This window comes from Culicoides brevitarsis, chromosome 1, assembly GCF_036172545.1.
Source record: "Culicoides brevitarsis isolate CSIRO-B50_1 chromosome 1, AGI_CSIRO_Cbre_v1, whole genome shotgun sequence".
In the NCBI taxonomy this organism is placed as follows: Eukaryota; Metazoa; Arthropoda; class Insecta; order Diptera; family Ceratopogonidae; genus Culicoides; species Culicoides brevitarsis.
The window spans coordinates 4969716-4988634 of NC_087085.1; the positions used below are offsets into that span (position 1 = coordinate 4969716).

The 18919-nt window shown below is 26.5% G+C and overlaps 5 protein-coding genes across 6 annotated transcripts; 4 read left to right on the forward strand and 1 right to left on the reverse strand.

The window, feature by feature from the left end:
* The first annotated feature begins 1850 nt into the window (after positions 1 to 1850).
* LOC134827227 (sodium/potassium-transporting ATPase subunit beta-2-like) lies at positions 1851 to 3084 on the forward strand. The gene is made up of 4 exons (XM_063839809.1): positions 1851 to 1925; positions 1998 to 2395; positions 2463 to 2631; positions 2946 to 3084. Exons 1-4 carry the CDS (start codon positions 1856 to 1858, stop codon positions 3047 to 3049), a joined length of 741 nt encoding a protein of 246 aa, XP_063695879.1. The 5' UTR covers positions 1851 to 1855; the 3' UTR covers positions 3050 to 3084.
* A 116-nt stretch (positions 3085 to 3200) lies between these two features.
* On the forward strand, positions 3201 to 4084 carry LOC134837377 (sodium/potassium-transporting ATPase subunit beta-2-like). The gene is made up of 3 exons (XM_063852751.1): positions 3201 to 3276; positions 3333 to 3920; positions 3981 to 4084. The coding sequence occupies exons 1-3, from the start codon at positions 3201 to 3203 to the stop codon at positions 4082 to 4084; spliced, it is 768 nt and encodes a 255-aa protein (XP_063708821.1).
* Positions 4085 to 7089: 3005 nt separating this feature from the next.
* On the forward strand, positions 7090 to 10035 carry LOC134833767 (SET domain-containing protein SmydA-8-like). The gene is made up of 4 exons (XM_063848210.1): positions 7090 to 7397; positions 8070 to 8674; positions 8728 to 9050; positions 9670 to 10035. The coding sequence occupies exons 1-4, from the start codon at positions 7107 to 7109 to the stop codon at positions 9990 to 9992; spliced, it is 1542 nt and encodes a 513-aa protein (XP_063704280.1). The 5' UTR covers positions 7090 to 7106; the 3' UTR covers positions 9993 to 10035.
* On the reverse strand, positions 10004 to 18837 carry LOC134833776 (uncharacterized). 2 transcript variants are annotated; one of them, XM_063848223.1, is made up of 2 exons: positions 18756 to 18837; positions 10004 to 11159 (listed from the first exon to the last, which is right to left on the reverse strand). In XM_063848223.1, the coding sequence occupies exon 2, from the start codon at positions 11131 to 11133 to the stop codon at positions 10024 to 10026; it is 1110 nt and encodes a 369-aa protein (XP_063704293.1). In that variant the 5' UTR covers positions 11134 to 11159; positions 18756 to 18837; the 3' UTR covers positions 10004 to 10023. The 2 variants fall into 2 exon arrangements, with proteins under 2 accessions (XP_063704293.1, XP_063704301.1); XM_063848231.1 differs by lacking the exon at positions 18756 to 18837 and adding an exon at positions 12663 to 12678.
* LOC134836821 (uncharacterized) lies at positions 14909 to 17866 on the forward strand. Its single transcript, XM_063852054.1, has 3 exons — positions 14909 to 15500; positions 16498 to 16708; positions 16778 to 17866. The coding sequence occupies exons 1-3, from the start codon at positions 15429 to 15431 to the stop codon at positions 17839 to 17841; spliced, it is 1347 nt and encodes a 448-aa protein (XP_063708124.1). The 5' UTR covers positions 14909 to 15428; the 3' UTR covers positions 17842 to 17866.
* Positions 18838 to 18919: the final 82 nt, after the last annotated feature.

The window sequence follows — 18919 nt, forward strand, 5'->3', positions numbered from 1 at the left end:
GATAAATTAGAGCCTTCTGACAAATTTTTATGCATTTGGAGCAAGATTTGACAAAAATTGCTTTGACACAGTTTTTGACACAGTTTTTGACATAGTTTTTCTCTTGATTTAGTTTTCAAAATAAAACTATGTCAAAGAAAAAATTTTTTTTCAGTTTCAATTTTTTGGCAGTTTTGAGTTGCAAAATGATTAAAAATGATAAATTAGAGCCTTCTGACAAATTTTTATGCATTTGGAGCAAGATTTGACAAAAATTGCTTTGACACAGTTTTTGACACAGTTTTTGACATAGTTTTTCTCTTGATTTAGTTTTCAAAATAAAACTATGTCAAAGAAAAAATTTTTTTTCAGTTTCAATTTTTTGGCAGTTTTGAGTTGCAAAATGATTAAAAATGATAAATTAGAGCCTTCTGACAAATTTTTATGCATTTGGAGCAAGATTTGACAAAAATTGCTTTGACACAGTTTTTGACACAGTTTTTTTGCTCTTGATTTAGTTTTTAAAACAAAACTATGTCAAAGAAAAAATTTTTTTTCAGTTTCAATTTTTTGGCAGTTTTGAGTTGCAAAATGATTAAAAATGATAAATTAGAGCCTTCTGACAAATTTTTATGCATTTGGAGCAAGATTTGACAAAAATTGCTTTGACACAGTTTTTGACACAGTTTTTTTGCTCTTGATTTAGTTTTCAAAATAAAACTATGTCAAAGAAAAAATTTTTTTTCAGTTTCAATTTTTTGGCAGTTTTGAGTTGCAAAATGATTAAAAATGATAAATTAGAGCCCTTCTGATAAATTTTTATGCATTTGGAGCAAGATTTGACAAAAATTGCTTTGACACAGTTTTTGACATAGTTTTTTTGCTCTTGATTTAGTTTTCAAAATAAAACTATGTCAAAGAAAAAATTTTTTTTCAGTTTCAATTTTTTGGCAGTTTTGAGTTGCAAAATGATTAAAAATGATAAATTAGAGCCTTCTGACAAATTTTTATCCATTTGGAGTAAGATTTGACAAAAATTGCTTTGACACAGTTTTTGACACAGTTTTTTTTCTCTTGATTTAGTTTTCAAAATAAAACTATGTCAAAGAAAAAATTTTTTTTCAGTTTCAATTTTTTGGCAGTTTTGAGTTGCAAAATGATTAAAAATGATAAATTAGAGCCTTCTGACAAATTTTTATCCATTTGGAGCAAGATTTGACAAAAATGGCTTTGACACAGTTTTTGATTTAGTTTTTTTCTTGATTTAGTTTTTAAAATAAAACTATGTCAAAGGAAAAAAATTTTTTCAGTTTCAATTTTTTGGCAGTTTTGAGTTGCAAAATGATTAAAAATGATAAATTAGAGCCTTCTGACAAATTTTTATCCATTTGGAGCAAGATTTGACAAAAATGCCTTTGACACAGTTTTTGACACAGTTTTTGCTCTTGATTTAGTTTTCAAATCAAAACTATGTCAAAGGAAATAAAATTTTCCAGTTTCAATTTTTTAGCAGTTTTAAGTTAGAAAATGATTAAAAATGATAAATTAGAGCCCTCTGACAAATTTTTATCCATTTGGAGCAAGATTTGTTTTCACACAGTTTTTTTTTTTTAATTTATTTTTTTTAAGTAAAACTTAAAAAAAATTTTTATTTCGTGAACTTTTACAATTTTTTTACTTCAATTTATTTTATTTAAATACACTAAAATGAACAAATTTTCAAAATTTTCTCATAAACTTTACTCTCAAAATTGAACAAAAATCAAAATAAACAGAGAATAACTTTAATTAGGTTATCACTTCGAACCTTTGATAAGCCGCAAATAATTTCCTGATTCATTTAATTCAGTTTCTCTCTGATCTTCATTCGAACAAGATGACTCGAAAATTATTATTTTTCGCATTTCTTGCCTTTTTAACGTTTGTTGACTGTGGTTATGGTCCAGGTAACAAAAATCTTTAAATTTCTAAAAAAAAATATTTTTTTAACAAATTTTTTTATTAAAATTTTACTTTAGAAATGTTCGCCCATCCCCAACCCGACACTTACAAAAAATGGCTTTTTTGGACAATTCGACCAACGTTGATTAAATACAATTTACACGATCGTGATTTTACTGAATGGACAAATAAACTTGACACATTTTTGGAAGAATATTCCGCGAATTCTGATTCGCGACAAACTTGCACTCATTCGACTGTTGGAACAGAAAAAATCCCGTGTGACGTCGATATGCGAGGATTTGGTCCCTGTTCAAGCAAAAATTCTTATGGATATGATAAAGGACAGCCTTGCGTGTTTCTGTCTTTGGAAAAACGAGACGATTGGATGCCAGAATTCTTCAACGATGTGAAAAAATTGCCTGTTGACATGCCGACTCAATTGAAAAGTTTCATTAATTCGAGCACGGGAACGGTTTGTTTAATTTTTTTTGCTTGGTTTGAATTAATTGAAATATTTTTTTTTAATTTTTTCCTTTTAGTTGGATAACATTTGGGTCTCCTGTGATGGCGAAACTCCCGTAGATGTCGAAAATATTGGACCGATTTCTTATTATCCGAAAAATTACTTCCCTGGATATTATTTTCCGTATAAAAATCAGAAAAATTATTTGAGTCCGTTGATTGCCATTCAACTTGAGAAGCCTACAAGTAAATTTTTTATTTATTTATTTTAAAAATTAAAAAAAAAAAAAAAAATCTAAAATTATTAAATTTAAAGAAAAATTAAAATTTTGTTAAAAATTTAATTTTTTCAAGAAAATTTTATTTAAAAAAAATTATTAAATTAAAAAAAAAAGTTAAAAATTTAATTTTTTCAAGAAAATTTTATTTAAAAAAATTAAAAAAAAAATCTAAAATTATTAAATTAAAAGAAAAATTGAAAATTTGTTAAAAATTTAATTTTTTAAAGAAAAATTTATTTAAAAAAAAAAAATATTAAAATAATTTTTTTTTTGTTTTAGGAGGAGTTGTGATCAACATTCGTTGCAAAGCGTGGGTTGGAAACATCGAATATTGCACAAAAAATCGTTTGGGAACTGTTAATTTTGAATTATTGATCGATTAAATGTTTACTTACACACGATTTTTGTGTAATTCGTCATGTGTTATCAATAAAAAGTAATTAAATTTTTTTTTGTGTGTCTCATCTGTTCGATTTCCCAACACTTTTGACCTCATTTTTTCAAATTTTTGTGTTAGTTGTTCACGAAACCATCATGAAAGCACTAATTTTTGTATTTTTTGTCATTTTTCTTCGGAATTCTCATCAACAAATACCTGAAAATGGTCCAAGTAAGTATAAAAAATTAAATTTTATCAAAAAATCTTTTAAAAAATTTTTTACCAAGTTCTAACTTTTCATCCGAAACCTCTAAAATACTACCATTGGCTCATCTGGACAACGCAACCAACGTTAATTCATTACATCGGGAGCGAACATTTGGGTTACAAGAACTGGACAAATGCCTTGGATGCCTTTATCGACACTTATCGCCCCAATATTCGTTCAGGAGTGAAGCAAATTTGTAATTTTAATACGAAAAATTTCCCCGATATCGCTTGCAACATCGACGTTCGTTCATTTGGTCCGTGCGTTTTGGAAAATCTTTACGGATATCACCGGAACTCTCCTTGCGTCTTTTTGACGTTTAAAGAACTTTTCGGATGGACTCCCGAATATTACAACGATCCGGATTTGTTACCGTCGAAAATGCCGAAGAGATTGAAGGAACACATCTCGAAAGTTGCTGAAAAAAGTCAAAAAATGCTGAATACGGTTTGGATTTCGTGCGATGGCATTCACGCTGCTGACAAAGAATATATTGGGCCTGTGAAGTATTTTCCGTTTCAAGGATTTCCCGGATATTTTTTTCCTTATAGCGGGCAAGATGATTATTTGAGTCCTTTGGTTGCGGTTCAATTCGAGAGACCTGCAAGTAAATTTCTGTTAAAATTTGATTAAAATTTTTTTTTTTACTTAAATTTTATTTTTATAGGACATATTTTGATCAATATTGAGTGCAAGGCATGGGCACGTAATATTGAATATAACGTCGAAGAACATATTGGAATTGTGCAATTTGAATTATTTATTGATTAAAAAAAAATCTAAAATTATTTAATTTATAGAAAAAGTGAAAATTTGTTAAAAATTGAATTTTTTAAAGAAAATTATATTTAAAAAATTTAAAAAAATAGAAAAAGTAGTCGTCTAAAGAACGACATACTATACCGCATTTCGATATTACATACATATCTTTATTGTTGTCCTCACTTTTTATCAACTACAGACTTTCCATTGAAATGCATATATTTCATAATTTTGTACCCCTAATTTCACATTTTCGTACTCATCGAAAAAGAAGAAAAACGGTCATGAAATTTTTCAAGTCAAGTTTTAATCAACTTTCGATGGATTTCAAAGCTAAAATTGAATAAATATTCATTCTAAAGTTGATTTCTGTTCATATTGGGTCGATATTTGACGAAACAAAAAAATCAGAAGTTCAAACTCTGATTTTTTTTGCAAGTCATTTTTTGATCACTTTTAAGCCTAAAATTGAATAAATATTCATTCTAAAGATGATTTCTGTCATATTGGGTGATATTTTTAACAAAAAAATCAAGTTTTCAAACTCTGATTTTTTTGCAAGTAATTTTTTGAACTTTTAATGAAAAAATTTCGATATTTGAAACAAAAAAATCAGGAGTTTTAAAAACTCCTAAAATAAAATTGAATAAATATTCATTCTAAAGATGATTTCTGTTCATATTGGGCCAATTTTAGACGAAACAAAAAAATCAAGTTTGGAAAAAAATCATTTTTTTTACATATTTTTTGATCACTTTTAAATAAATATTCATTTGCAATTTGACGTTCAAACAAACTCTGATTTTTTTTACAAGTCATTTTTTGATCACTTTTAAGCCTAAAATTGAATAAATATTCATTCTAAAATGATTTCTGTTCATATTTCGATATTTGACCTATTTAACAAAAAAATCAGAGTTTGGATGTAAAAACGCTGATTTTTTTACATGTAATTTTTTGATCACTTTTAAGCCTAAAATTGAATAAATATTCATTCTAAAGTTGATTTCTGTTCATATTGGGTCGATATTTGACGAAACAAAAAAATCAGAGTTTGGATGTAAAAACGCTGATTTTTTTACAAGTCATTTTTTGATTGAATAAATACATTCTTTATTTTGTTGTCCTAAAAACAAAAAAATAAATATTCATTTTAAATCAAACTTTCTATTTCATATTGGGTCGAAATTTGACGAAACAAAAAATATGGATGTAAAAACGCTGATTTTTTTACAAAATTTTTTGAACTTTTTATTCTGAGTTGATTTTTCAAGTCATTTTTTGATCACTTTAAAGCCTAAAATTGAATAAATATTCATTCTAAAGTTCATTTCTGTTCATATTGGGTCGATATTTGACGAAACAAAAAAATCAGAGTTTGGAAGTAAAAACGCTGATTTTTTTACAAGTCATTTTTTGATCACTTTTAAGCCTAAAATTGAATAAATATTCATTCTAAAGTTCATTTCTGTTCATATTGGGTCGATATTTGACGAAACAAAAAAATCAGAGTTTGGATGTAAAAACGCTGATTTTTTTACATGTCATTTTTTGATCACTTTTAAGCCTAAAATTGAATAAATATTCATTATAAAGTTCATTTCTGTTCATATTGGGTCGATATTTGACGTAACAAAAAAATCAGAGTTTGGAGGTTCAAACTCTGATTTTTTTTGCAAGTCATTTTTTGATCACTTTTAAGCCTAAAATTGAATAAATATTCATTCTAAAGTTCATTTCTGTTCATATTGGGTCGATATTTGACGTAACAAAAAAATCAGAGTTTGGAGGTTCAAACTCTGATTTTTTTTGCAAGTCATTTTTTGATCACTTTTAAGCCTAAAATTGAATAAATATTCATTCTAAAGTTCATTTCTGTTCATATTGGGTCGATATTTGACGTAACAAAAAAATCAGAGTTTGGAGGTTCAAACTCTGATTTTTTTTGCAAGTCATTTTTTGATCACTTTTAAGCCTAAAATTGAATAAATATTCATTCTAAAGTTCATTTCTGTTCATATTGGGTCGATATTTGACGTAACAAAAAAATCAGAGTTTGGATGTAAAAACGCTGATTTTTTTACAAGTCATTTTTTGATCACTTTTAAGCCTAAAATTGAATAAATATTCATTCTAAAGTTCATTTCTGTTCATATTGGGTCGATATTTGACGTAACAAAAAAATTTTAAAACAAATTTTTTGCAAGTCATTTTTTGATCACTTTTAAGCCTAAAATTGAATAAATATTCATTCTAAAGATGATTTCCATCAAAATCTCCATGATTTTTAAATAAATAAAAAATTTTTTTTTGGGGCACAGCGTTACTGACACACACACACACACACAGACGACAAGTCGAATTTAATACCGCATTTTTTCTTCGAAATGCGGTAAAAAATCTAAAAATTTTTAAATTTAAAGAAAAAGTGAAATTTTGCTAAAAATTTAATTTTTTAAAGAAGAATTTATTTACAAAATTAAAAAAACAATTATTAAATTTAGGGAAAAAGTAAAATTTGTTAAAAAATCAAATTTTGAAAAATATAAGAAAATATTTTTTAAATGAAAAAAATTACAAGAAATAAAAAAAATAAAAATGTTGAAAAAAAGTTTAAATAAAAATTGATTTTTTAAATTAGTGAAATTTGAAAAAAATAAGTGAAATTTTTAAAAATTTTCCGTGTAACGAAATTTCTCTTTTAATCTCTCTCGATCGTTTTGTTTATAAAATTTTCCTCTCTCGCCGCTGTTATTTTTACTATACGTGATCATCGCGAGATAATCAGTTTCGTGAATGGTGTGTGAAGTGTCTGATATAATTATCACACATTAATTTTATAAGATTAAATTTTTAATTAATTATTTCCTTTAAATTTTAACGAAAAATCATCAAATTTCGTTTAAAATAAAAAACAATCAGCTGATTTCTTTATTTTTTAAGAAATTTTTCAAGAAACAAAAAAAATCTCAAAGAAAATCTTTTCCGGCAACAATTTTTCTTCTTTTCTTCTAAAAAAGGAAATAAAAAAATGTCCACAAAAAAAGTGAATATCAATGAAAACACGATTCTCGGAAGACATTTAGTGGCAACGAGTGAAATTCGCGCCGGCGAACTCATTTTATCCGAGAAGCCTGTTTGTGTGGGACCAAAATGGGGAACGAAGCCTTGTTGCATCAATTGTTATCGAAAGTACAGCAAAACGTGCGGCAGCTGCAATTTAGCTCCGTTGTGTCAAAGTTGCGAGCAACACGATGCCTCGGAATGCGAATTGTACAAATCCGCAAAATGGGATAAGGAATTTATCATTCAGAATTTCGATGTAAGAAATTTTCTTCTTTCACGCGTTCGTGAAAGTTTTTTCTTTTTTGTTGTTTTTCCATTCTGTCATTTATTTATAGCAAGTTTTTGTTTTACGCGAGAAAGAGAGAGATTTTTAGTTGAGTTTAGTTTTTATCTCTCGATGTTTTTATCGGATATCAACAAAATTTATTTTTTTAAATAAAAAAAAATTAAACAATTTAATAATTAAATTTAATAAATTTTAATTTATTTTATTTAAAAAAAAATTAAAAATAATTATTAAATAAATTATTTTAATTTTTTTTAAATAAATTATTAAAAAAAAATAAAAAAAAATCATCAAAAAATTTTCAAATAAATTATTTTTTTAAATTAATAAAAAACTTTAAATAAAAAATAATTTTATTTTTTTAGATGAAAAAATTTAATTTTTTTAAATAGGAAAAAAATCAAAAAAATTAGATTAAAAATTCAATTTAAATTAAAAAATTAAATATTAAATAACAACTAAAAATTTTTGAAATTTTTAAAATTAAAATTTATTTAAAAAAAAATAATTTTAAATAAAAAAAATTAAATTTTGATTAAAAATTAAAAAAACTAATAAAAAATTAAAAAAGAAAGCTTTGAAAATTTTCACAAAAATTAAAAAAAAATAATAATTAAAAAAATCTTACTTTTTTTATATCAGATTGTCACTCCGATTCGTGTCTTGATGCTCAGCAACTCCGACAAAGACTTATTCGAGGAAATCATGAAGATGGAAAGTCGTTTAATCGCTCGTCGTGGCACAAATATTTGGAAATTGCATGAAAAATACGTCGTTTTGCCGATAATTTCCTCCAACTTGACGAAACTTTTCCCAAACGTGAAGCCTCTTGACGCCGAATTAATTCAAAAAATCTGCGCCATTTTAGACATCAACGCGATTGAAGTTCGAGGCGCTCGAGAAATTCTTCCCGACAAAGCTGGAAAGGACCCGAGCTTCATTTTACGCGGACTTTATCGACATCCAGCGCTTTTGGTGCATAATTGTCTCGCAAATGCCTTCATGACAATCGATGCGGACTTCAATGTGAAACTTTACGCTGGACAAGACGTCAAACACGGCGATATTGTGTCATACAATTATGCTCAAGTCTTGCTCGGGACGAAAGAAAGACGAAGTCAACTCGAGAAATCGAAAAATTTCATCTGTAATTGTCGACGATGCATGGATCCGCAGGAGTTGGGAACGTTTATTGGGTCAGTTCAGTGCCCCGCATGTCGACAAGGACTTTGTTCGTTCATGGAAGCGTAAGTTTTTGAACTTTTTTAATTTTTTAAGCTGAAAATTTGATTTTTTTTAGTCGATTGTGGCTTTGTGAGAAATGTAACGAGACGATCGACACAAAAAAGGTCGAAACGCTCATCGATGAGGCGAAAAAATCGTTATCCGCATTGAATGAAGACATTTTTGAAGTTCAACAATGGATTGATAAGTACTCGACGTTGCTGAATCCGAAGCATTGGATTGTTTTAGATGCGAAACAAATTCTCGCAGGCCTTCTGAAGATACAATGCGGCACAGATAAGGGAGCTTCGATGAAGTTGTTGAAGAAAAAGTTGGATTTGTACGAAGAACTTGTGCCGATTATCAAAACTTTGAGACCTGGATTGAGTAAAATGTTGGGTGAGAATTATTTTTTTTATTTTTAACTTTTATTTTTAAAAAATATTTAAAAAAAAATTTAAATTTAAAAAAAAATTAAAATTTTATTTAAAAAAATTAATTTACCTAATTCATTTTTAATTTATTAAAAATTTAATTATTTTTGTTTTATAAAATTTTAAATTTTTTATTTTTTTGATTTATGATTCATTCATAAAAAAATAATTTTGATTAAATATAAATTTTTTAAAATATTTTATGAATTAATTTGAAAAAAAATTTAATTTAGTTTAATTAAAAGTTTTAATGATTTAAAAAAAAATAATTTTAATAAAAAAATAATTTAATTTTATTTCATAATTAAAAATTTAAAAAAATATTTAACTTTATTTTTTTTAATTACGTTTAAGTTTTTTTAATTTAATTATTTTTAAATTTTTCATATTAATTTAGCAAAAAATTAATTTATTTATTTTTTTTACTATTTAAATAAAATAAATAAATTAATAAAAAAAAAAATAATTTCATAAAAAAAATAAAAAAATATTTTTTTTTCACAATGAATAGAATTGAAAAAAAAAATTAAAAAATTTCCAATAAAAAATAAATTTTTTACCTTAAATATTTTTTTTTCTTTCAGGCATCGCATTATACGAACACCAACTCTCTTTAACGCAAGTCGCTCAAAAAAGTTTCGACGCCGGAAGCATTTCTGAGGAACTTTTACTTGAACATCTCATCCGAGCAGAGACAATTTTGAAAGATTCAATCAGCAATTTAGTCTTCGAACACAAAACCACGCCTGAAGGTCAGCTATGCAAACACGCATTGGTCAATTTGAAGGATTTACGAGGCTTAATGGAACTCGTCAAAGGCATGGTATCGAAAAAACAGGAAATTTCGATCCAAAAAACGGTTCAAGTGAGAGCAAAGGGCAAAAAATCCAAAGGAAACAAGAAATAATTCAAGAAAAATTCAATAAAAAACAGTTTTTTCATAATTCACGAAGAACATTTTCAAAAATTTCAATTAAAATTGAGGCACTTTTAAATCTATCACAGTTTGGTTGCTTACAGTAAACACATTTTTGCAGTTCCCGCCATATTTCGGGGTAAGTTTCTCCCTTTTCAGCTGAAAACAGGAATCCTTTGCTTCGATTTTCGTACAAATCTTCCAAAAGGAGTTGACAAACGGCGAAAATATTGATGTCACTCGTTGGCGCGCTGCAAACATCCTCAATTGAATATGCGAAACATCCGTTACACTCGAATTTTTCATGAACATGAAGCGTTTTTGGGTCTTTAAAGGCATGAGAATCAACTAAAATCACGTTATCGAGGTCAACAAAGGAAATTTTTTCAGTTTCTGATGCGAAGACGATGTTATCCAACGTTAAATCGGTCAAATAAATGCGAAATCCTTCCAAAATCGGGTCAGATGTGAGCTGCAAGACACCTTCAAGCAACAATTTGGCGATTTTGAGACGAGTTTTGAAGGAATCGTTCACGAAATCCATCAACGATTGTCCTTTGAACTCCGTAACTGAAGTCAATCCGATGAGTTCGAGTTGCTGAGGCACCCAAAGACGACTGAAAGTACGAAAAATCAAAGGTTGAGCATTCACATTCAACAAAATCCAAAATAATTCTTCATTTTGAAGATCTTTTGGGAGTTTTTCGTAAAATTTTTTGATAGTTTTCTCCGGATGACAAACGTAACTTCCTCCAACGCGACTTTCATCCAAAAAATATTTCTTCAACGAAGCGACGTCATTGAAATTTACTTCATTTGCCATATTTTCAACGTCATCCGAGTCCATCAATCGCTTAATGACAACTTTTTTCCCTTTGCGTGTCGATACAAACTCGATATCGCGATCTCCCATGAGACTGTTGAAGGTATTCACAAAATTTGATTCTCCGAACTGATATTTGCGGAAAATTTCGTTGCAAGTTGCGTTTTTCATGAATTTGAAGAGTTGACGGTCCTTTTCGCAATAAGATATCCATTTGTTTTGCTGAACTTGACTGAAGTCAATGGAGTTTTGAAGCACAAAAACGAGCAAAAAGAAGAATTTTTGATGCATTTTTGAAAAAATAACCATGCGCCTCCTCCATTAGAGTTTAGTATCTGTAAAAAAAAGAGAAAAATATTATTTTAAAGTCGTTAAATTGCACAATAAAATGTGGTTTTTGTCACGTCATGTCGATATAAGTGGAAATCAGTCATCGAACAAAAATGGTAAGAGAGATATGCAATCAGATAATGCACTAAATATAGCATGAATTGAGTTCATACGATTGAAAAAAATTTTTAATTTTTTTAAGTTAAATTCAAAATAATTTTTAAAAATTTTTATTTAAAAAAAAATTATTTATCTCATAAATATTTTTTTAAATTTTCGTAAAAATTTAATTTAATTTTTATTAAAATTTTTAACTGATATTTTTTTTTTAATTTACATTTCAAAAAATTTTCATGAAACTTCATTTGTAAAAATATTAACAAAGTAACTTTTTTTTCATAAGTTTTAAATTTTTTACTAAAATTTTATATTTTTTTTTTAATTTAAACATAAATTTAAAAATTATGAAATTGAATTAGCAAAAAGGCAATTTTTGAAATGAATTTCAAAATATTTTTTATAAAACTTAATTTTTAAAAATATTAACAAAGCAACTTTCCTATCAAAAATGTAAATTTTTGATTAAAATTCGACTTTTAATTTAAAAAAATAAATAAAGCGAATTATAAATTTGAACGTTTGAATTAGCAAAAAGGCGATTCTCAAATTTTTCACTTTTTAATTTTTTTTAAATTTATAATTAAAAAAATCAAATTTCTAAAACAAAGTTAACCAAAAATTAAAACAAAAATAACAGATCTTATTTTTTTTATTTTTTGAAATTTGTAAGAGGAAAAACGGATATTTTTTGAATTTGCATTTCAAAATTTTTTCATGAAAATTAATTTTTAAAAATTTTTTAAATCAATTACAATTTTAATTAAAATTTCGTCTTTTTTGTTATAATAAAAAAAAATTGAAGAGAATTTGAATTAATTATTAAATTGAAAATTAATTTGAATTAGCCAAAAGGCGATTCTCAAATTTTTAACGGAAATTTTTTAAATTGACATTTCTTAATTTTTTGCTTTATTCAAACAAGAAAACTTAACTTTGAATGAAATTTTCTTCAAAATTCAAATTTCATTGAAAAATTTTTAATTTTAAAAAAAAAATCTTTTGAAATCAGTTTGAATATCCTTGCTCATAAAAAACATTAGTAATACCTAACCTTGAACTCAAACGATTCTTTACGTAGGTACATGCCGAGTGTTTATTCAGAGAATCACAACACTGAGAGCGCAAAAACTATTGCTCTCTGCAATTGTACAAATCTATAAGCAGCACGTGCCTCATTCAAACGATTCATTATTAGGTTAACTTCTATATTAACTAAGTAGCAGTTTAATCAGGAGTTGTTGTTTTTTTCAAAGCAAATGCATTTCACAAGGTAAAACGCGTGATTAGGAAATAAAATATGTTTTTAAGAGATAAGAGGCAGAATTTCTGTTAAAACGTAATAAAATGCATTAAATAACTTGTTTAGCTTCGTGTCAATGAATTCTTACTTAAGTGGCGACGAGGATCATTGTCCTTAAAACTTGTTTTTTGTTACGTTACTTCAGGGCGTTTTTTCTTAATTTTTTTTTAAATTTACTTCGAAGTTTAAAAGTTTTAACTAAATGCAAAAATTGCGCAAAAAAACAAAAACTAACAAAAATAAACAAAAAATGATGCGATAAAATTTTAACCGGCAAAAGTAAAACTAGTTTTTAGTATTTTTGCGCACATCACATCAGATGACATGACGAACGACGAGGTATGCAGAACAGGCAGAACCTGTTTGAAAACAAAAACAAATGATAAAACAACGATTTTAGAACCTAAGAAGAACTAGTTAGCCTACACACGAATACAGAGGTACGCGGAGAAGACGTTGATATTTAGAAGTCATTAAAAGGTCAATAGCAAGAAAGACGTAACGTAACGCAGACACGGAGAATTGAAAAGAAGGAGACAATGTGCGTTCTTGATCTTGAATTTTTAGTTTTATTTTATGGTTTTGCGTTTTAGAAAAATTATACGACTTGATAACTTGATTGAATGAAGAAATTGGGCACAAGTTAGAAGAAGTCAATGTCCTATGATGATAAAATTTTTGCAAAAAAAAAAAAAAAATTTTTTTTTTGTAAAAAAAAATCGTCAAAGAGAAAACTTTTAAATTTATTCTAAATTTTATTAAAAAATTTTTAGAATAATTTAAATAAAATTTTCTCTTTGAAGATTTTTTTACAAAAAAAAAAAAAAAAAAAAAATTTTTTTTTGCAAAAATTTTAATTTGAACTAATTTACATTTTTTTGATAGATTTTATAGATTAAGAACCTAACGGCATTCAAAGGTGTTAGAAACAAGTTTTAAACGTTGAAGGTAGGTCAATGACGATCATTGTCTGAAGTGACATCATCAAGAACTTTTAAACGAGGTAAGTTTTCACGCTCCCTTTTTGACTCACGTGAAAATTTTATTAAAAGTTGTAATTTTCCATTGTTTGATTTACGCTTGTTTATCGTAAAAGAAGAATGACCTCCAAGTTAGTTGTAAAATGTTTATGAAGCACGATAGTAGTAAAAGTTGTAAGGACGATGAACAATTGGACAACATTTTCGTGAATGGTTTGCTAAAGAAAGTTATTATTAGCACGCAATTTATTAACGCCAAAGGTAAATTGCTACTTTTACACTTTGGGATTAAATTTGAACGTAATTTTATTTTATTTTTTTTTTTGCAGGAAATTCAAAGAAAAGAAGATAAAAAGGTAAGTAAGAAGGCTCAAAAATCATCATAAATAATTTTTAGGACAAGAAGAAAGGAAAAATTAATGGTAAGTAAATATGAAATATCTTGGAGTTTTGATAGATGAGAAATTTTGCTTCAAACTACATGCTGACTTGGTTATAAAGAAAATATCAAAGAAAGTTTATTTCATGACTCGAATGAAGAAAATGCTGGATAAAGAAACGAAATTACTAAAAATCCCTTATTGAACCTCACATTGATTACTGCAGTACGATAATGATGCTAATGAATGACGAAGACTTTAAAAGCTTCAAAACATCCCGAATAGAGCTTTGTGTTAACTATAAAGTCAAAGGATAAAAAATATATCGAGAAATTTTTCAAAAAAAAATCTTGTCGAAAGCCCTTCACATCGCCCGATATCAGCATTTCATCGAAAAATAAATGACATGAGATTTTTTGATGGTTTTGTGTTAGTTAGGCCTAAAGTAGTCAAAAAAACCTAAATTTAAAATTCTAGAATGAGCTAAATTTTTTCTATGCATTTTTAGTGAGATTGGGTATGTCAAAGAGGTACTTTAATATACCCAAACGCACTGAAAAATTTCCAAAACTCAAAAGCTCGTTTTAGAATTTTGAATTTAGGTTTTTTCGACTACTTTAGCCCTAACTAACAGAAAAAATCTCATGACATTTATTTTTCCATGAAATACTTATATCGGGTGATGCCTTTTCATAAAAAATACTTTCTGAGTTGTTTCAACAGTACTCACGAAAAAAAGTGTTAATAGCTACCATTTTTATGCAAATAAGGATCAAGGACGACAATTTCCGTTTTTCCTTGCATTGTAATGTTTTTTCATCAGTATCATGATAAATTACATTTAATTACGATTTTTTCGTTCAACGGTTTCTCGCAGACTTCTAAAGAACTATCAAGGTATAAAATACCTTTTTTTGCTCTCTCATTGAATGCCCACTCGATTCTCAAACAAATATCAAACATTCTCGCTCTTCGTATATTTTGCGCGAATGTACGAGTCTATATCGCTTGTTTTCATTGAAGAGCATTCAGTCTAAGAGCACACTTTGCACGAGAAACACCTTTGAAAAGGCGCGCGTCGCGTTCTTCTACATAGAACTAAATATAGCTGAAAAAATAATAATAATAAATACAAATCACAACGCGATAAACGTGAATTTTTGCTGTGTTTATACAAACAGCTGTTAATATTTATTTTATTATTATTTATTTATTTTGGAATTATTGAACAGATTTTTTTCTAAAAAAATATTTAAGAAAAAATTCTTTTTTAGACAATGCTAATTTTTTAAATTGTCACATGCTGAAAATAAAAAAAAAATATTAAGTGTGATAAGTGACAAAGCAAATTGTCTCTCAACTATCAATATTTGAATTAACTGAATAAATATAACAAAACAAGAGAGAACAAGAGATTGATAATCTTGATCAGTATCTCGATTACGTAAGAAACGTTTGAGAATCAAATCAAATTAATCGAGCAAATAACAAAAAATGGATAACGAAGATATGATTCGTCCCTCGATGACGACTCAAACGAGCATGCAGCAAACAGATAACAAAAGTGTGAGTTCGTCAAAACAAATTAACTAAAGTCACGTTACATAAGCCATTTGTTTTGGTTCGGCTCCTTGAAATCGTTCTTTTGCTTAAAATATGTAATGAGAACGCGTTAATGAAATTGTTTTATTATTATTTGTTGAGACGTTCAGAGAAGAATTTTTTGTGATTTTTTTTCGTTACTTTTTTGATATTTTTTATTCTACATGAAAATCTTTTAAATAAAATAAATAAAATTTTTTAATTAAAAAATTAATTAATTTAATAATTTAATTAAAAATAATTTAATAAAAATTAAATAATTTAAAAAATTAAAAAAAATAATTTTTAAAGTTTAAAAATAAAGAAAAAAAATAATTGTTTTTCTTTTTTCAAATTTAATTTAAAAAAAAAAAATTAATAAATAAATAAAATAAATTAATTAATTAAAAAATAATTTCTAAATATTTATAACAAATTTTACAAAAAATAAAAAAAAATAAATTTAAAAAATAATACCTAGAATATTTTTTAAAATTTAAAAATGAAGAAAAAAAAAAAAATTTTTTTTTTTCAATTTTTAAAAAAAGTTAATGAATAATTAAAATAAACAATTTCAAAAAATTAATTAAAAATTATTTTTAAAAGTTTAAAAAAATTTAAAAAATAATTATTTCAAATTTTAAATTTTACAAAAAAATAAATAAATTTTAAAAAAATTTAAAAATTATTTTTTTTAATTTTAAAAAAATTTAATTTATTTAAATTTTAATTTTTCTTTATTAAAAAAAAAATATTTAAAAATTATTAAAAAATAAATTGATTGAAAAATATTAAAAAAAAAAAAATATAAAAATTAATTATTTTTTTTTTTTTTTTTTTTTTTAATTAAAAAAAATGTAATAAAAATATTAAATTTCATTAGATTATTTTTTAAAATAATTAAATAAATAATTATTTTTTTAAAAAATAAAATTTAATTCATTCTTACAAAAATTTTCTAATATTTTTTTTTTCATTTCAGATGCAAGTTCAAATGTCTAAAGAAGACAGCGACATCGAGGAAGATGACGACTTTGTACTTGCACGCTTCAATGATCGTTTCAACGATTTGCGACGCTTTGACAAATACTCCGACTGTTCCTTCAAAATTGAAAATCGAATAATAAATTGTCACAAATTGATATTAACTGCTTGTAGTCCCGTATTCGAAGCTATGTTCTATGGACCATTAGGTAATTTTTCTTCAATTTTCAACCAAAAACCAATTTTTCATTAAAAAATCGAATTTTTTACGTTTTTAGCTGAAACCCATGCAATTCGAATCGACGACATTCGTCGAAAAGTCTTCAATAAAATGCTGGATTTCATTTACACGGGACGACTTGATGCCGGAAGCTCCGTTCAGGAGTTGCTCGAATTGTATTATTGCGCTCAAAAGTACTTGATCGAAGGTTTGGAGCGAGTTTGCATCAAATATTTGTATGAAGTGACGACAAAAGCGAATGTTTTAAAAATTCTGCGGATCGCTGTTGAAATGAGTCTCGAGGAAGTCGTTTATTCCGTGATTTATTCGATCAAACATTGGATGTCGGAGGGCGAAACCTTCGCAAATTTCTTCATGCAAAAAGGACACACGAGATTAAGTCCGAAAATTGTGGGGCTTCTCGTCACGGAAGTCTTTGAATTCAAGGATTACAACAGTATTTTGTGTTTTGTTCGTGCTTGGTGTCTGTCGGAATGTGCCGCGCGTCAAATCGAGCCCAAACAACGTCACATCAAACACATTATCGAGGAATGCGGTTTACCGAAACCCGTTCAAGACGCTTTCGTTTATCAAAATCACGCAACCGCGAAAGAAGCGAGTGGCAGCAAAACTTTAATTCAGCGAATTTATCACAAAGCAGCTCGTCCTCTCGTGATCGGCGAAGAAAACGAGACAAAATCCAGTTTTTGGTTCGATCAATTCACCTCGGTGTCGGCATTTAGCATCAACAGTCGTCTTCTCGGGGCACAACAAAACATTTCCGCGAACGAGACATACGACGAGGAAGTTTATCTCGAAATCTGGGCAAATGCGGATATAATTCACTCGAAGGAGCACGTAATCTACAATGCGGACTACAACAGCACGATATGCATCAAGTTGGCAAATCCTTTGATATTTTTCCCCGGAGTCACGTACACGCTCAAACTCAAATGGGGCGACGAGCATGCCGATGCGGAATATCCGCGGAGTGTCTTTGCGGATGTCGCCAAGTACAAAGGCATTCGAATAACGTTCAGCGAGGCAAATGAGATGGAATTGCTGCAGGGAAGTGTTCTCAATGGAATTGTCTGTGATACGGATGATCTTGGAAAATGGTGAAAATGAGAGAAAATTTTTAAGTTTACGAACAAAAAAAATTAATAAAATTAATTAAAAAATATATTTTTTGTTTTTTTTTTAATTTTTCACTAAAAATGTTTAAAAAATTAATTTTACAAAATTTTCATGAAAAAAATGATTTCTCAAAATAAATTTTTGAAATTTCGCTTAAAAAAATTAATTTTTGTTATTAAAAAATTAAAATTTCTTAAAAAAATCAAAAATTAAATATTTTTAATCGAAAAAAAAATTTAGAATCGATTTAGAGTTTTTGTTGGCTTCATTTTTGACTTTAAAATTTTTTTTCGATTAAAAATATTAAATTTTTGATTTTTTTTTAATATTTTAAGAAATTTTAATTTTTTTATTCATAAAAATTAATTTTTTTAAAGCAAAATTTCAAAAATTTATTTTGAGAAATCAATTTTTTAATGAAAATTGTCTAAAATTAATTTTTTAAACATTTTTAGTAAAAAATTCTATCCAAAAATTGCATTATTTTCGAATAATGCCTCGAAAAAAAAATTTTTTTTTCATTAAAAATTAAATTTTTGATTTTTTATTTAATTTTTTTTTAAGAAATTTCAAATTTTTAATCGTAAAATTCGATTTTGTCACACAGAAATTTCATTAATTTATTTAAAGAAAACAGTTTTTCCTTCAAAAATTGACAAAAAAGGGGTTTTCAGTCAATAAATTTCTTAAATATTTATTAAAAAGACTTTACATTTTTTAAATTCTTTCCAAAAATTGCCTTTTTTCACTATTTTTGTATGAAAAATATTTTTATAGCAAAAAAATTAACTCTCTGACCCCAAGTTTTCATCTATTTTTCAATTTTTAAAGAATTTTTCTTATAAAAATTTAATTTTTATTAATTCAAAATTAATTTTTTAATAAAAATTTTAACTTACCTTTGAAAATTAACAAAAAATTTTAATTTTTAACAAATAAAAAGCGAAAATTAAACAAAAATCCCTCTCGGTTTGTTTTGTTTCAATTTTCGTTCCATTTTCATTGCTATAAATTCATTTCCCGTGAGACGAATGAAAATGATAACCCTTAAAGATTTCAGCGC

Bases quoted from the DNA above. Each gene is read 5' to 3' on its own strand.
- LOC134837377 (XM_063852751.1), top strand. From the start codon at position 3,201: ATGAAAGCACTAATTTTTGTATTTTTTGTCATTTTTCTTCGGAATTCT. The intron at 3,277-3,332 runs GTAAGTATAAAA...TTTTTTACCAAG, and splicing joins AATACCTGAAAATGGTCCAA to TTCTAACTTTTCATCCGAAA. The intron at 3,921-3,980 runs GTAAATTTCTGT...TTATTTTTATAG, and splicing joins TCAATTCGAGAGACCTGCAA to GACATATTTTGATCAATATT.
- LOC134833767 (XM_063848210.1), top strand. From the start codon at position 7,107: ATGTCCACAAAAAAAGTGAATATCAATGAAAACACGATTCTCGGAAGA. The intron at 8,675-8,727 runs GTAAGTTTTTGA...GATTTTTTTTAG, and splicing joins CTTTGTTCGTTCATGGAAGC to TCGATTGTGGCTTTGTGAGA. The intron at 9,051-9,669 runs GTGAGAATTATT...TTTTTCTTTCAG, and splicing joins TGGATTGAGTAAAATGTTGG to GCATCGCATTATACGAACAC.
- LOC134827227 (XM_063839809.1), top strand. From the start codon at position 1,856: ATGACTCGAAAATTATTATTTTTCGCATTTCTTGCCTTTTTAACGTTT. The intron at 1,926-1,997 runs GTAACAAAAATC...ATTTTACTTTAG, and splicing joins TGACTGTGGTTATGGTCCAG to AAATGTTCGCCCATCCCCAA. The intron at 2,632-2,945 runs GTAAATTTTTTA...TTTTTGTTTTAG, and splicing joins TCAACTTGAGAAGCCTACAA to GAGGAGTTGTGATCAACATT.
- LOC134833776 (XM_063848223.1), bottom strand. From the start codon at position 11,133: ATGGTTATTTTTTCAAAAATGCATCAAAAATTCTTCTTTTTGCTCGTT.
- LOC134836821 (XM_063852054.1), top strand. From the start codon at position 15,429: ATGGATAACGAAGATATGATTCGTCCCTCGATGACGACTCAAACGAGC. The intron at 15,501-16,497 runs GTGAGTTCGTCA...TTTTCATTTCAG, and splicing joins AGCAAACAGATAACAAAAGT to ATGCAAGTTCAAATGTCTAA. The intron at 16,709-16,777 runs GTAATTTTTCTT...TTACGTTTTTAG, and splicing joins TATGTTCTATGGACCATTAG to CTGAAACCCATGCAATTCGA.